Source organism: Oncorhynchus kisutch, linkage group LG2 (genome assembly GCF_002021735.2).
Source record: "Oncorhynchus kisutch isolate 150728-3 linkage group LG2, Okis_V2, whole genome shotgun sequence".
Classification (NCBI taxonomy): domain Eukaryota; kingdom Metazoa; phylum Chordata; class Actinopteri; order Salmoniformes; family Salmonidae; genus Oncorhynchus; species Oncorhynchus kisutch.
In genome coordinates this window covers 386,091-403,409 of record NC_034175.2, presented here as the reverse complement: position 1 = coordinate 403,409, position 17,319 = coordinate 386,091, and the positions used below count along the sequence as shown (strand labels likewise).

Here is a 17,319-nt window from a genome sequence, read left to right as displayed (position 1 = left end):
AGTTGCCAAGTTTAATTCAATTGATCTCATTTGATCGATCCAGCTTACCTGCACACAGCCCTAACACTTTTTCAGCTTTTCAGCTCATCCTCCACTTTCTACCTTGTATTCATGTCACTCTATTATCTTGCTTTTTTTGATTGGCAACTGCCCTGGATGGATGGAGAGGAGCCAGACAGGTTCTGATCCAGTCCAGAGATTCTTGCCAAGAATAGATCAGTCTCAGTACTCCTCTGTCAGGCAAGCTTCCAACCCACCTCCCAAGGCAGAGGGCATAGCTTGCTGTTTTTCATGCATGAAAACTGACTGTCGTACAGATGCTGTTAGATGTGGACACACACCAATGCGCGCACACACACACGCTCAGTCAAAAACTGTCTTCCTTTGTGCCTGTACCAATTATTGATATTGATATCTGTTTGAAGGTGAACGTTTGCATTACTGTGGGTAGAGGGAGTGGCAAGCTGAGACTGCCTGTGTGTGTACGTGCCGGTGTTTGTGCTTGTGTAAGTAAGATACACTATATATACAAAAGTATGTGGACACCCCTTCAAATGAGTGGATTCGGCTATTTCAGCCACACCTGTTCCTGACAGGTGTATAAAATCAAGCACACAGTCATACAAAAACATTGGCAGTAGAATGTCCTTACTGAAGAGCTCCGTGACTTTCAATATGACATCGTCATAGGATGCCACCTTTCCAAAAAGTCAGTTCATCAAATTTCTGCCCTGCTGGCACTGCTCCGGTCAACTGTATGTGCTGTTATTGTGAAGTGGAAACCTCTAGGAGCAACAATGGCTCAGCCGCGACGTGGTATGCCACAAGCTCACAGAACTGGAAGAACGTATCATGTTTAAATCATCTGTCCTCGGTTGCAACACTCACTACCGAGTTCCAAACTGCCTCTGGAAGTAACATCAGCACAATTGTTCGTCGGGAGCTTCATGAAATGGGTTTCCATGGCTAAGCAGCCGCACACAGACCTAGGATAACCATGTCTAATGCCAATGTAAAGTTTGGAGAAGGAGGAATAAAAGTTCTGTCTGTTTTTCACGGTTCGGGCTAGGCCCCTTAGCTCCAGTGATGGGAAATCTTAACGCTATAGCATACAATAACAATCTAGACGATTATGTGCTTCCAACTTTGTGGCAATAGTTTGGGGAAGGCCCTTTCCTGTTTCAGCATGACAATGAGATGTTCGACAAGCAGTTGTCCACATCCACATTGCAGTATAGTGGTCAGTGATCAGACCTCCAGATGTCTGCAGTATAGTGGTCAGTAATCAGACCTCCAGATGTGTGCAGTATAGTGGTCAGTAATCAGACCTCCAGATGTCTGCAGTATAGTGGTCAGATCTCCAGATGTCTGCAGTATAGTGGTCAGTGATCAGACCTCCAGTTGTCTGCAGTATAGTGGTCAGTAATGAGACCTCCAGATGTCTGCAGTATAGTGGTCAGTGATCAGATCTCCAGATGTCTGCAGTATAGTGGTCAGTAATCAGACCTCCAGATGTCTGCAGTGTAGTGGTCAGTGATCAGATCTCCAGATGTCTGCAGTATAGTGGTCAGTAATGAGACCTCCAGATGTCTTAATGTTGCTGCTCTACACCTCTCCACACACTCACACTCTCATCCCCTCAGGAGAGCCTCTCACTGATGAAATGAAATCTCTCTCTCTCTCTGTGTGTGGACCCACTCCAATTCACATACCCACTCCAATTAAATTTGCATACCACCCCAACAGATCCACAGATGACGTAACCTCTATTGCATTCCACACTGCCCTCTCCCATGTGAGAACACAGTTCTTCAGATTTGCCCACAAATCTCATCACTAAGCTCAGGACCCTTGGACTGAACACTACCGTCTGAAACTGAATCCTGGACTTCCTGACAGGCCGCCCCCAGGTGGTGAGGGTAGGCAATAACACAACCGCCACTCTAACCCTCGACAAGGGCCCACTCAGGAGTGTGTGCTTAGTCTCCTCCTGTACTCCCTGTTCAGCCACAACTGCCTGGCCACTCACGACTCTATCATTATGTTTGCTGACAACATGACCCGATGAGAGACCCTATAGGGAGGAGGTCAGTGACCTGGCAGTGTGGTGCCAGGACAACAACCTCTCCCTCAATGTCAGCAAGACAAAGGAGCCAATTGTGGACGAAAGGAGACAGAGGGCAGAGCACATCCCCATCTACATCGATAGGGCTGTAGTGGAGCGGGTGAAGAGCTTTAAGCTCCTCGGTGTCCACATCACTAAGGAATTTGCATAGCCCACACACACCAACAAAGTCATGAATAAGGCACAACTCTTCCCCTTCTACAGCTGCACCATTGAGAGCATCTTGACTGGCTGCATCGCCACTTGGTATCCGACCGCAAGGCGCTTCATAGGATAGTGTGTACGGCCCAGTACATCACTGGTGCTGAGCTCCCTGCTACTCAGGACCTCTATACCAGGTGGTGTCAGAGGAAGACTCCAGCCACCAAAGTTATATACTGTTCTCCCTGCTTCTGCACTGAAAGCGGTACTGAAGTCTGGAACTAACAGGACCCGGCACACAGCTTTTACCCTCAAGCCATAAGACTGCTAAATAGTTAACCAAATAGCTACCCGGACTATCTGCATTGACCCTTTTTGCACTAACTCTTTTGACTCATTACAGACACTGCTGCTACTGTTTATTATCTACCCTGTTGCCTAGTCACTTTACTCCTACCTATATCTACATATCGAACTCCATTACCTCGTACCCCTGGACATCGATTCAGTACTGCTACCCTGTGTATATCGCCAAGTTATCCTTACCCACTTGTTATAATAATTTGTTAAAATGTTCCTCTCTACATTTTTGGAAAGGGCCCGTAAGCATTTCACTGTTAGTCTACACTAGCTGTGTGTGTGTGTGTGTGTGTGTGTGTGTGTGTGTGTGTGTGTGTGTGTGTGTGTGTGTGTGTGTGTGTGTGTGTGTGTGTGTGTGTGTGTGTGTGTGAGAGACCAGTGAGGTTGTGATGGAGGGGTTGTTAATTAAGTGAAGTTCTCCACAGATGTGTGTGTGACCTCAAATGCCCACTCAATCAGTAAATAGCATTACTTCTGCTGCTCAGCCGAATGGGAGGCCACTCATGTGCTGATCCATGTGGTGGTGAGAAGAGATAAATACAAGTCAATGCAGCTGTGAAGGTAACTAACTATTCACAGAGTGACTGCTTCCCTCAAAGTGAAAAATATCCTGGTATATCATGGGTCTCAATTACTCCACAAAGATACCTTCACACCTGTGTGCATTGCTGTTGGTCGTGTGTCCCCAAATACCCAGAGTTCTCCAGAAGTTCATGACTGTGAGTGTTACTGTGTGTGTGTTATTCTGTGTTTTTCCAACATATGTCTATGGGTGTGCAGGTATCCAAGGGGTGGTGGAGGCCTATCAGACATGCCTTCCTAAGCTTCAGCTCTACGGCCCCACCAACATCGCCCCCATCATCCAGAAAGTAGCCAGCTCCGCTTCACAAGAAATGCACACCAAGGAGGCCATGGTAAGCTAGCTGTCAGTTGTCCTCCTCTCCTTGGAACCAATCGATTGGGAGCATAGCTTGAACCTAGATTGAGCTTAAATCATGTATTGATGTCAATGGGAGACTTCCGCAACGTTTTAGAGTTATGCTCAACATGTATTTCCAACACACCCCACAGACATTACTCTCTCACGTTTCTCCCCAGTCATTGCCTTCCTTTATCTCTGCAGCAGTACTTCATTCTGCTCATCCTAACGGACGGAGTGATCACAGACATGGCAGACACCCGCGAGGCCATCGTCCAAGCCTCCCACTTGCCCATGTCCATCATTATTGTAGGCGTGGGAAGTGCTGACTTCAGTGACATGCAGATGCTGGATGGAGATGATGGAATCCTTCGCTCGCCCAAGGGGGAGCCCTGCCTACGAGACATCGTCCAGTTCGTCCCCTTCCGCAACTTCAAACATGTGAGTCTTTACTGGAACTAGGAGGGTTAACTGAGGAACTGGGAGAGTTACCCGAGGAACTGGGAGGGTTACCCGAAGAACTGGGAGGGTTACCTGAGGAACTAGGAGGGTTACCTGAGGAAATGTGAGGGTTACCTGAGGAACTGGGAGGGTTACCTCAGGAACTAGGAGGTTACCCAAGGAACTAGGAGGGTTACCTGAGGAACTGGGAGGGTTACCTGAGGAACTAGGAGGGTTACCTGAGGAACTAGGAGGGTTACCTGAGGAATTGGGAGGGTTACCTGAGGAACTGGGATGGTTACCTGAGGAACTAGGAGGGTTACCTGAGGAACTGGGAGGGTTACCTGAGGAACTGGGAGGGTTATCTGAGGAACTGGGAGGGTTACCTGAGGAACTGGGAGGGTTACCTGAGGAACTAGGAGGTTACCCAAGGAACTAGGAGGGTTACCTGAGGAACTGGGAGGGTTACCTGAGGAACTGTGAGGGTTACCTGAGGAACTGTGAGGGTTACCTGAGGAACTAGGAGGGTTACCTCAGGAACTGGGAGGGTTACCTGAGGAACTGGAAGGGTTACCTGAGGAACTAGGAGGGTTACCTGAGGAACTAGGAGGGTTACCTGAGGAACTGGGAGGGTTACCTGAGGAACTAGGAGGGTTACCTGAGGAACTGGGAGGGTTACCTGGGGAATTGGGAGGTTACCTGAGTGTTACAGGAAGTGACAGGTTTCTCTCTGTCCTTCTCCAGGGCTCACCTGCAGAGCTGGCGAAGACTGTCCTAGCAGAAGTGCCCAACCAGGTGGTTGACTACTACAACAACAAGGGCATCAAGCCCAAAGTGCCCAGTGAGTTCGAGTCTTCCAGGACATTCGCCCCCTGAGAGGAGGGGCCCAATGCACTGGATATAACAGAAAGCACCTTACGCTGACTAACTGAAAAGTTGACTGTTTTGCTCTTCGTTTGTTTGTTCTTTTCATTGTGCATGCGTGGCCTCCGAGGCTTGCATCTGTAAAGCAACTGTATCATTCAAAGCATTGGTATGGTGGGGACACACACAAACGAACAACCAAACTGTCATCCCTACAGATGAACAACTATCGATGAAGGAATGTATAGAACACCCCGTTCCTTTTTTTATAAGAGTCTGTTGAGATTTTGCTCAATTTCTTGATATTCATACATTGTAAAACATTTTGGACCACAGTGAATGAACTAGCTACCTGCGTTTAGAAACGTCTGCGTCCTCAGTAGTCCATATTGCAGATAAGGCAGATGCATGAACTGTTGTTTTGCATGCTGGTAATAAAGCAGACACTGTTTTCTCATGGTTCATGTTGTTTTCTTAGTGAACAATAGAGTTGACAGTATTGTAGGGATAAAGGACATTCTACTATGAAGCATGTTGACAGCACAAATGGAGTATTCTGGAAGTTCACTGGAGAATATTATGGGCACATAATTTGCCGTTGTCATGTTGCAATGCAGTATTCTGTGAAATTATGAATTACTTATAATAATAAAAGCTTTATCAATATGCTTGTGACTTGTACTATGTTAAAAAAAACTATTGGGTTTCAAGTCAAAAACATAATTGGAATTGTGGTCATATCAATTTGAATCATTCTATGAAAAATCTGTAGAAAATGCAGAGAACTGAATTGGCAGAATTTCAATATTTTGGTGTGCATGTCAAACTACTCAAAGGAATTGGGAATTGTGGTCACTTTCTTAGCATTTCCGATGTATTCTATTGATTTAAAAACCTCCATAAAAATGATGGGAATGTTCTGATTGAAGTTGAACAGAACAAGTCTGTCCATGTGCAGCCATGTGAGGACGGTGACAATTCCTCCTAGGATTGGAGTAAGTCACGACTCTCCCTTTGAGGTGTCTGGGGAGGAGGGAGAGAGATGGGGAGGAGGGAGAGAGATGGGGAGGAGGGAGATGGGGAGATGGGGAGAAGAGAGTGAGGGAGATGGAGGGAGATGAAGAGAGGGTGGGAGGGAGATGGGGAGAGAGGGGGAGGGAGATGGGGAGAAGGGAGAGAAGGAGATGGGGAGAAGGGAGAGAGAGAGATGGGGAGAGAGGGAGGGAGATGGGAAGAAGGGCAGGAAGGAGATTGTGGAGGAGAGAGGGAGGGAGATGGGGAGGACTGAGGGAGGGAGATGAGGAGAGAGTGGGAGGGAGATAGGGAGAGAGTGGGAGGGAGAAGGGAGGGAGGGAGATGGGGAGAGAGAGGGAGGGAGATTGTGGAGGAGAGAGGGAGGAGATGGGGAGAAGGGAGCGAGATGGGGAGAGAGAGGGAGGGAGATGAGGAGAGAGTGGGAGGGAGATGGGGAGAGAAAGGGAGAGAGATGGGGAGAAGGGAGGAGGTAGGGAGATGGGGAGGGAGATTGTGGAGGAGAGAGGGAGGGAGATGGGGAGGACTGAGGGAGGGAGATGGGGAGAAGAGAGGGAGGGAGATGAGAGGGAGGGAGATTGGGAGAAGGGAGGGAGATGGGGAGAGAGAGGGAGAGAGATGGGGAGAGAGAGGAAGGGAGAAGGGAGGGATGGAGAGGAGGGAGGGAGGTGGGGAGGACTGAGGGAGGGAGATGGGGAGAGAGAGGGAGGGAGATAGGGAGAATAGAGGGAGGGAGATGGGGAGAGAGGGAGGGAGATGGGGAGAAGAGAGGGATGGAGGGATTGATAGCAATGAGAGGGACAGAGATTTCTGAGATGCGTGATGAATACTATAGAAAGGGCAGGCAAGGGCCCTTTCATATCCAGAGCAGCCGGCAGTCAATTAATTCTGTCCTGGTTCAACATGAACTATCTGACGAGTTGGACAGGCAGCACCATGGAGACAGCCAGAAGGATCAGACTCCAAAAACAACCAAACCATGTGGCTAATAAAACACATTGCATTCAGTTGTAAGTGCCTTCACTCTCAATAGTGACATTAACATACAGTTGAAGTTGGAAGTTTACATACACTTAGATTGGAGTCATTAAAACTCGTTTTCAACCACTCTACAAATGTCTTGTAAACAAACTATAGTTTTGGCAAGTAGGTTAGGACATCTACTGTGTGCATGATACAAGTAATTTTGACAACAATTGTTTACAGACAGATTATTTAACTTACAATTCACTGTATTACAATTCCAGTGGGTCAGAAGTTTACATACACTAAATTGACTGTGCCTTTAAACAGATTGGAAAATTCCATAAAATGATGTCATGGCTTTAGAAGCTTCTGATTGGCTAATTTACATCATTTGAGTCATTTGTACCTGTGGATGTATTTCAAGGCCTACCTTTAAACTTAGTACCTCTTTGATTGACTTCATGGGAAAATCCAAAGAAATCAGCCAAGACCTCAGATAAAAAATTGTAGACCTCCACAAGTCTGGTTCATCCTTGGTAACAATTTCCAAATGCCTGAATGTACCACGTTCATCTGTATAAACAATAGTACGCAGGTATAAACACCACGGGACCACGCAGCTGTCATACAGGAAGGAGACGCGTTCTGTCTCCTAGAGATGAACGTACCTTGGTGCGAAAAGTGCAAATCAATCCCAGAACAACAGCAAATGACCTTGTGAAGATGCTGGAGGAAACAGGTACAAAGTATCTATATCCACAGTAAAATTAGTCCTATATCTACATAACCTGAAAGGCCGCTCAGCAAGGAAAAAGCCACTGCTCCAAAACCGCCATAAAAAAGCCAGACTACGGTTTGCAACAGCACATGGGGACAAATATCGTACTTTTTGGCCATAATGACTATTGTTATGTTTGGAGGAAAAATGGGCGGCTTGCAAGCCGAAGAACACCATCCCAACCGTGAAGCACGGGGGTGGCAGTATCATGTTGTGGGGGTGCTTTGCTGCAGGAGGGACTGGTGCACTTCACAAAATAGATGGCATCATGAGGGAGGAAAATTATGTAGATATATTGAAGCAACATCTCAAGACATCAGTTAAAGATTGGTCGCAAATGGGTCTTCCAAATGGACAATGACCCCAAGCATACTTCCAAAGTTGTGGCAAGATGGCTTAAGGACAACAAAGTCAAGGTATTGGAGTGGTCATCACAAAGTCCTGACCTCAATCCAATAGAAACTTGTGGGTAGAACTGAAAAAGTGTGTGCGAGCAAGGAGGCCTACAAACCTGACTCAGTTACAGCTGCTCTGTCAGGAGGAACGGCCCAAAATTCACCCAACTTATTGTGGGAAGCTTGTGGAATGCTACCCGAAACGTTTGACCCAAGTTAAACATTTTACAGCAATGCTACCAAATACTAATTGAGTGTATGTGAACTTCTGACCCACAGGGAATGTGATGAATTAAATAAAAGCTGAAATAAATAATTCTCTCTACTATTATTCTGACATTTCACATTCTTAAAATAAAGTGGTGATCCTAACTGACCGAAGAAAGGGAATTTTTACTCAGATTAAATGTCAGGAATTGTGTGTAACTGAGTTGAAATGTATTTGGTTAAGGTGTATGTAAACTTCCGAATTCAACTGTACATGTCATGTCCCCCGAGAATGACATCTTGCTTCAGGACAGGCTAAACACATTCTATGCACTCTTTGAGGATAACACAGTGCCACCGACGCGGCCTGTTACCAAGGACTCTGGGCTCTCCTTCTATGTGGCTGACGCGAGTAAAACATTTAAACATGTTAACCCTCACAAGGCTGCTAGTCCAGACGGCATCCCTAGCTGCATCCTCAGAGCATGCGCAGACCAGCTGGCTGGTGTGTTTATGGGCATATTCAATCTCTCTATATCCCAGTCTGCTGTCCCCACATGCTTCAAGATGGCCACCATCGTTCCATACCCAAGAAGGCAAAGGTAACTGAACTTAATGGCCATCGCCCCATAGCACTCACCTCCGTCATCATGAAGTGACTTGAGAGACTAGTCAAGGATCATATCACCTCTACCTTACCTGCCACCCTAGACCCACTTCAATTTGCGTACCGCCCCAATAGATCCACAGACGATGCAATCACCATTACTCTGCACACTGCCCTATCCTATCTGGACAAGAGGAATACCTATGTATGAATGCTGTTTATTGACTAAACAACTCAGCATTCAACACCATAGTACCCTCCAAGCTCATTATTAAGCTTGAGGCCCTGGTCTGAACCCCGTCCTGTGCAACTGGGTCCTGAACTTCCTGACGGGCCACCCCCAGGTGGTAAAGGTAGGAAACATCACCTCCACTCCGCTGATCCTCAACACCTGGTCCCCACAAGGGTGCGTGCTCAGCCCCATCCTGTACTCCCTGTTCACCTATTACTGCGTGGCCAAGCACGCCTCCAACTCAATTATCAAGTTTGCAGACTACACAACAGTAGTAGGCCTGATTACCAACGATGACGAGACAGCCTACAGCGAGGAGGTGAGGGCTCTGGGAGTGTGGTGCCTGGAAAACAACCTCTCACTCAACATCAACAAAACAAAGGAGATGATCATGGACTTCAGGAAACAGCAGAGGGTGCACCACCTTATCTACATCAACAGGGGAGGAGGTGGAAAGCTGCAAGTTCCTTGGCGCACACATCACTGACAAACTGAAATGGACCACCCGCACAGACAGCATGGTGAAGAAGGCGCAAAAAAAGCCTTTGGCTTGTCACCTAAAACCCTCACAAATCTTTACAGATGCACAATTGAAAGCCTGGTACGGTAACTTCACCGCCTGCAACCACAAGGCTCTCCAGAGGGTGGTGCGGTCTTCCCAACGCATTACCGGAGGCAAACTACCTGCCCTCCAGGACACCTACAGCACCCGATGTCACAGGAAGGCCAAAAACGTCTGACTGTTCACCCCACTATCATCTAGAAGGTGAGGTCAGTACAGGTGCATCAAAGCAGGGACCGTGAGACTGAAAAACAGCTTCTATCTCAAGGCCATCAGACTGCTAAACAGCCATCACTAGCACATTAGAGGCTGCTGCCTGTAGGCATAGACCAGGAATCACTGGCACCTTTAAGGAATGGAACACTACTCACTTTAATAATGTTTACATATGTATCTGGCATTACTCATCTCATATGTATATACTGTATTCTAAACTGTTCTACAGTATCTCATTCACTTAATAATGTTTACATATGTATCTGGCATTACTCATCTCATATGTATATAATGTATTCTAAACTGTTCTACGGTATCTCATTCACTTAATAAAGCTTACATATCGTGTATTACTCACCTCATATGTATATACAGTTTTTTTCTATACTATTCTACTGTATCTTAGTCCGTTCCACTCTGACATTGCTCTTCCATATGTATATAGTCTTAATAGATTCCTACTTAGATGTGTGTGTATTGGGTATATGTGTAATTTGTTAGATATTACTTGTTAGATATTACTGCACTGTTAGAGCTAGAAGCACAAGCCTTTTGCTACACCCGCAATAACATCTGCTAATCACGTGTTTGTGACCAATACAATTCGATTTGATTTGATACTGGAGTGATGACACGTCGAGGTGTGTGTGTCCTGTGTTTGTGCAGTGAGCATTTTGTTTGAACCAGCCTTCCCTGCTGCGTTCTGTGAAATTCGACATCTGTTGATGGGTACATACTGTAGGGGGGCTGGTGTTACATCAGTAAGAGTCCTATGATGGGGAAGAGTTGCAGTCACCTGTTATGGAGGGCTACATGACAGCACCAAACGGTATGTCTGACAGGCAAGAAATGGGCTCGTCAACACAACTCCCCGTTAGGACTGGTGCTGAGGAAATATGGAACAATGCGGAGACATACACACACACACACACACACACACTCTACACACACGTACACTGTGGTATAGTTGTATGTTGGTATTGTACATTTGGTTTTGTAGTGGTGTCGTAATGTTATATGATGTAACTGTTGTTTTATGTATTTCTTATGTGCCTAATGTGTTTGGAACCCAGGAAGAGTAACTGCAGCCTTGGCAACTGTTAATGGGGTCCCTAATCAAATATTACTGAATACTCAACGCATAAACAATAAATCATAATTACATTACATCAGATTAGACAACGATGGGTAGTTTGATTTCAATCACTGCTTATAGTTCATCACATACTGTATGAGTCACATATGAGTCACGTAATGTAAATGTCACACCAATTTAGAATTGGCTTTGTCCTTGTCCCGGCTGTTCTTGGAAAGTATTTCACTCTCTAATTGCTTAACTGCTAACATCTGACTATACTATTTTAAGCAAATTTATCTAAAGGCTATAGGTTAAGGATTCTGACATTTTGGGTTGTATTGTATATCTTTGGGAAGTAAGGGAAGGACATTCAAATAGGTAACTCAAAATTCAAGGGATATTTTCCATTTTCTGCATGGCTGTATGCAATCTCTTAACCAACGTCGGAAATGAAAATGACTTGAGGTTTATACCGTGCGTGTGCGTGTGTTTGTGTGCGTGTGTGCGTGTGTGTGTGTGTGTGTGTGTGTGCGTGCGTGCGTGCGCCACACATTTCAGATAGAGTTATAAATGGTTGAGGGTGCAATGTGTCGTGTGTGTGTGTGTGTGTGCGTGTGTGCGTGTGCGTGTGCGTGTGCGTGTGTGTGTGCGTGTGTGTGTGCGTGTGCGTGTGCGAGTGTGTGTGTGTGTGTGTGTGTGTGTGTGTGTGTGTGTGTGTGTGTGTGTGTGTGTGTGTGGTGTGTGTGTGTGTGTGTGTGTGCGTGCGCCACACATTTCAGATAGAGTTAATGGTTGAGGTGCATGTGTCGTGTGTGTGTGTGTGTGTGTGTGTGTGTGCGTGCGCCACACATTTCAGATAGAGTTATAAATGGTTGAGGGTGCAATGTGTCGTCAAGGGAAATGAAAGTTCTCTTTCCTCTTGGATATACATTATATCCCATCTAGATTCTAGAGAATCATAAGACGTTTTCTGTCCTGAGAATAAATCATCTTTCCCACGTTTTCTACTCACACCGGAGAGGATATTTAAAACATTTACATTTCCTCTATATATTTTGTGTATCCAAAACGCGGGTCACTGCCATGGTAATTTTCCAATGAAAAAATCCATAGAAAACGCTCACTGGCCAAGGGTTCATAATTAGACCCATCATTGATCTGCCAGTGCCAGGAGACAGGAGAGCTTCAATCTGTAACACTTAAATTACACAGTATTATTTCATATGGTAATTATTGTATCTAGTATTTACTAAGAAATGATGTGGAAACAAAAGGTATTGATACTTCAATTCAACACAATTAGTAACTAGCTACCTACCAAATGGTACCTTCCTATTTAAATGTCAGGTAAAGAGCAGAATAAACCATGAACCTTCAATCATTAGCCTGGTTCCCCTGTCAGGGCTTGGATTGGCAGAAAGAGGACTGTTGTTGCCATATAGTTATTGTGTTATTTAAGCCATAAGGCCAGTGTCACGACTTCCGCCGAGGTTGGCTTTCCTGCCCGTTCAGGCGGTGCTCGGCGGTCGTCGTCACCGTCCTACTAGCCACTACCGATCCCTTTTCGTGTATCTGTTGGTTTTGTCTGATTGGTTTCACCTGTGTGTTGTTTAGTTAATTAGTGTCTGTATATAATGTAGGTTGTCCCACCCTTGTTTTGTGCGGGATTGTTTATTTTGTCATTCATTTTCGTCTGTCGGTGTTATTGTGTTTCTTATTCTCCGGTTAGTCTGTTATCCTGTGTTGGATAATTTCACCCTGTGTGTGTTTGGGTTGACCGTGTTTGTTTTGTTCACCAGAGAATAAACTCTATATCGCTATCTGCTCTCTGCGCCTGATTCCACCCACCTTGATTAGACGTGACAGCCAGAGGGGGTGTGGTATATAGCCAATATACCTTGGCTAAGGGCTGTTGTTGTGCACGACCCAACGCGGACTGCCTGGATACAGCCCTTAACCATGGTATATTGGCCATATACCACAAACCCCCGAGGTGCCTTATTGCTATTATAAACAGGTTTCCATCGTAGTTAGAAGAGTACAAATGCATGTTTTGTCATACCCATGGTATAAGGTCTGATATACCATGGCTTTCAGCCAATCAGCGTTCAGGGCTCGAACTACCCAGTTAATAATGTACATTGGCTAAAACTGCATCCCAGCCGTGTGTATATGAGACTATATACCATGGGTATGAGGCAAAAATACTTGTTTACTGTTCTATCTGAAGTATCACTACACACACCACGGCAAATGACAAGTGAAAAGCAAAGCAATAAGGCTTATTTTTAACACATTACATCCCCATCTTTTAACCAACCATTGGGATTTGTATAAACCTGCTGTCTGTGTCATTGTTCAGAGTGACTCATCTTCAGCTGACCAAGCAGTGGACCATGTTCATGTCAAGTGGGTGCAATTATGGTGGTAATAGTGGGAGGAAACATTTTAATGTGTCTCCCAGATAACCCACAGCCTTCATTACCATCTCCGTTCTCCACTAGTTTGCCGCTAGACTAGCTGAATATATATTTTCTAGCTGGGAGCAATTTTGGCAATTTTCACTCTAAATTGCCAATGTTCTAGATGTCTATCTGATGAAAAGAATTGAGAAAGTGTATTGTTTGTTTGCCTCAAATTATACCAGTTGACAGTGTAACTACATACAGTTAGAGTAGAATAAATATACATGATTTACTGTTAAACAAACATGCCGTTTGTGTACATTCTGTGATTACTGAATATTAAATAAATGTGTTTGAATGCTACTAATGAGTAATTCAGCCAGGATGGCGAGCATGGCATCTCTGCAGAAAAAAAGAAGAAAAAAATAGCTGTGGCTTTATTCTGAAGGTCTTGATTCTGAAGGTCTTGACTCTGAAGGTCTTGATATTGAGGGTCTTCACTCTGAAGGTCTTGATTCTGAAGGTCTTGACTCTGAAGGTCTTGATTCTGAAGGTCTTGACTCTGAAGGTCTTGACTCTGAAGGTCTTGATACTGAAGGTCTTGACTCTGAAGGTCTTGACTCTGAAGGTCTTGATTCTATAGGTCTTGATTCTGTAGGTCTTGACTTTGAAGGTCTTGATACTGAAGGTCTTGACTCTGAAGGTCTTGACTCTGAAGGTCTTGATTCTGAAGGTCTTGACTCTGAAGGTCTTGATACTGAAGGTCTTGACTCTGAAGGTCTTGTTTCTGAAGATCTTGATTCTGAAGGTAAGACTCTTCAGTAAGTCATCTTCTTATGCAGTCTCCAAGTTGTCCTAACAGCTGTGCCAGAACACCCAACATTCCCACAGACACAGGTGGTTATTACCCCAGATAAAAACACCCATTTCCTGCTTTGTTGATTCCTCTATTGTCTAAACCGGTGTCCAGAATGTCCCTCTAGTCTTCGTACTGTGTCTAAACCTGCTATTTGGCTCAGGAGGTTGATGCCATGCACATTAACCATTAGAGGGAGGGGAATTGGGCTAATGACGGTCTTGTTCACAGAGGAAGAACAGTGAAAGGGCTTGATTAGCTTCAGAGAGTACATATCGTAATTGAGCTGCTAGCTAGCATAGACTGGTGACCGGGAGGGACCTAGCCTCTGAAGAACGATGACTGTACAGACACAGCACAGTTGACGAACAGACACAGCACTGATGAAAAGTGACTTTACGCCCTCATGTCAAAGTGTTTAGCTAAGGTACCTGTCTGTCAGACATAATAACAGGTTTGCCACGGGCTGCAATTTAGAGTAGCTGTTTGCTCCATGCAGCATGACAGTGTTACATAATTTGATATGTTAACGGTCTAAACATGACTAAACACAGGGAACCTCTTATGTTGTGCTAATGACATTCTAACACACAGACGGCTGGTGGTACCTTCATTGGGGAGGACAAGCTCATAGTAATGGCTGCTCATAGTAATGGCTGCTCATAGTAATGGCTGCTCATAGTAATGGCTGGAATGGAATGAATGGAATGGTATCAAACACATCAGACCCATGATTTCCTTTTGTTTGATACTATTCCATTCACTTCATTGCAGTCATTATTATGAGCCGTCCAAAGTCACCCATCGACAAGAGTCCTCTGCGTTGAGAACCAGCATTTAGAGTGGGTCTGACACCTGGCTTCACTACAGCTGTCCTTCCCCCTGACACACATCTTTCTACTGTTTACGGTCTCATATTTAAGACGGACAAAGTAGCCAAATTGTTAATGGGAGCCACTACTAGAAAACGGTGTTCACTGAGGCCTAACGCTGACCTCAGCATACCCTGCTCTCCATTTCAGCCGACTGCACCCACCATGACTCAGCAACAAAGATGCAATAGTATTAAAAAGTTGTATTAGTCGTATGTATTAGTCGTATTAGTCGTATGTACGGGATATGCATGGTATACATGGTATACAAGATAAGAATACGAACATTTTGGAAATTGCTCAGTAGAATAGAATAAACATTCTAGCATAAGTATAATGAAGTAAGAAATAATTTATAGTCCAATATTTACATGTATATTGGGGAAAGGGGGGTGGCAGTGTATAAACTGAGCAGCATAAAAAGAGTCTGTCTAGTAGCAGCGCGCGTGTGTGTGTGTGTGTGTGTGTGTGTGTGTGTGTGTGTGTGTGTGTGTGTGTGTGTGTGTGTGTGTGTGTGTGTGTGTGTGTGTGTGTGTGTGTGTGTGTGTGTGTGTGTGTGTGTGTGTGTGTGTGTGTGCGTGCGCGCACGTGCGTGCGTGCGTGAGTGAGTGAGTCAGTCCAGTTCAAGTGTTCAGCAGTCTGGTGGCTTGTTTGATTTGAAGTTTTGGCAAAAGTTAAGGATTCCGTAGTTTATACATTGTGACTCTGCATTGGATGTGGCATTTGACAAAGAAAGCTGTTAGTAGGGACTCCAGGAAGTAGTTTTCTTGGAGTTAGAGAACAGAGGCCGTTGTGTTAAGTTGATCGATGGGATATAAAATACCTTGTGCCACTCTGGAGAGGTGGGCTGCGTGTGAGACTACTGTTTGGGGCAGATGGTTAGAGGCAGGGTTCTGCTAGGGGACTGAATCAGTTCCGTCTTTGTTGTAATCATCCCAGAGAGAGAGAGAGACATAAGTAGGTGTCTGCTGTCGGGTCCTGGTGAGGCTCAGCTTCTGGGAAATGTCACCTTCCTCCTCCTCTTTCCTCTCACACGCTCTGTACCACAGGTAGAACATCTTATTCAGCCCACTGTCACTGCTGATAGTAGCAAGGTACTGTCAGACATGATTATGTAGGCCAACATTTTATTTTATTTGTCCCATTCTGTGTGGTATACTGTATGCACTGTATTTGTCCCATTCTGTGTGGTATACTGTATGCACTGTATTTGTCCCATTCTGTGTGGTATACTGTATGCACTGTATTTGTCCCATTCTGTGTGGTATACTGTATGCACTGTATTGGTCCCATTCGGTGTGGTATACTGTATGCACTGTATTTGTCCCATTCTGTGTGGTATACTGTATTCACTGTATTGGTCCCATTCTGTGTGGTATACTGTATGCACTGTATTGGTCCCATTCTGTGTGGTATACTGTATGCACTGTATTGGTCCCATTCTGTGTGGTATACTGTATGCACTGTATTTGTCCCATTCTGTGTGGTATACTGTATGCACTGTATTGGTCCCATTCTGTGTGGTATACTGTATGCACTGTATTGGTCCCATTCTGTGTGGTATACTGTATGCACTGTATTGGTCCCATTCTGTGTGGTATACTGTATGCACTGTATTGGTCCCATTCTGTGTGGTATACTGTATGCACTGTATTGGTCCCATTCGGTGTGGTATACTGTATGCACTGTATTTGTACCATTCTGTGTGGTATACTGTATGCACTGTATTTGTCCCATTCTGTGTGGTATACTGTATGCACTGTATTTGTCCCATTCTGTGTGGTATACTGTATGCACTGTATTGGTCCCATTCGGTGTGGTATACTGTATGCACTGTATTTGTCCCATTCTGTGTGGTATACTGTATGCACTGTATTGGTCCCATTCTGTGTGGTATACTGTATGCACTGTATTTGTCCCATTCTGTGTGGTATACTGTATGCACTGTATTTGTCCCATTCTGTGTGGTATACTGTATGCACTGTATTGGTCCCATTCTGTGTGGTATACTGTATGCACTGTATTTGTACCATTCTGTGTGGTATACTGTATGCACTGTATTGGTCCCATTCTGTGTGGTATACTGTATGCACTGTATTTGTCCCATTCTGTGTGGTATACTGTATGCACTGTATTTGTCCCATTCTGTGTGGTATACTGTATGCACTGTATTGGTCCCATTCTGTGTGGTATACTGTATGCACTGTATTTGTACCATTCTGTGTGGTATACTGTATGCACTGTATTGGTCCCATTCTGTGTG

The 17,319-nt window shown here is 45.0% G+C and overlaps 2 protein-coding genes across 3 annotated transcripts in view; one reads left to right on the top strand and one right to left on the bottom strand.

Moving 5' to 3' along the window:
• cpne4a (copine IVa) overlaps positions 1 to 5,516 on the top strand; it is a 95,633-nt gene extending 90,117 nt beyond the window's left edge. For both annotated transcript variants that reach the window (XM_031836333.1, XM_031836342.1), the window contains 3 exons: positions 3,407 to 3,540; positions 3,750 to 3,986; positions 4,731 to 5,516. In XM_031836333.1, coding sequence (XP_031692193.1) covers positions 3,407 to 3,540; positions 3,750 to 3,986; positions 4,731 to 4,862 — 503 coding nt within the window. In that variant the 3' untranslated portion in view covers positions 4,863 to 5,516. The remainder of the gene's footprint in view (positions 1 to 3,406; positions 3,541 to 3,749; positions 3,987 to 4,730) is intronic.
• Positions 5,517 to 13,703: 8,187 nt separating this feature from the next.
• Positions 13,704 to 17,319, bottom strand: part of nek11 (NIMA-related kinase 11) — a 146,701-nt gene continuing 143,085 nt past the window's right edge. The window contains exon 17 of the mRNA XM_031803379.1: positions 13,704 to 14,130. Within this exon, the coding sequence (XP_031659239.1) occupies positions 13,704 to 14,130 (427 nt within the window). The remainder of the gene's footprint in view (positions 14,131 to 17,319) is intronic.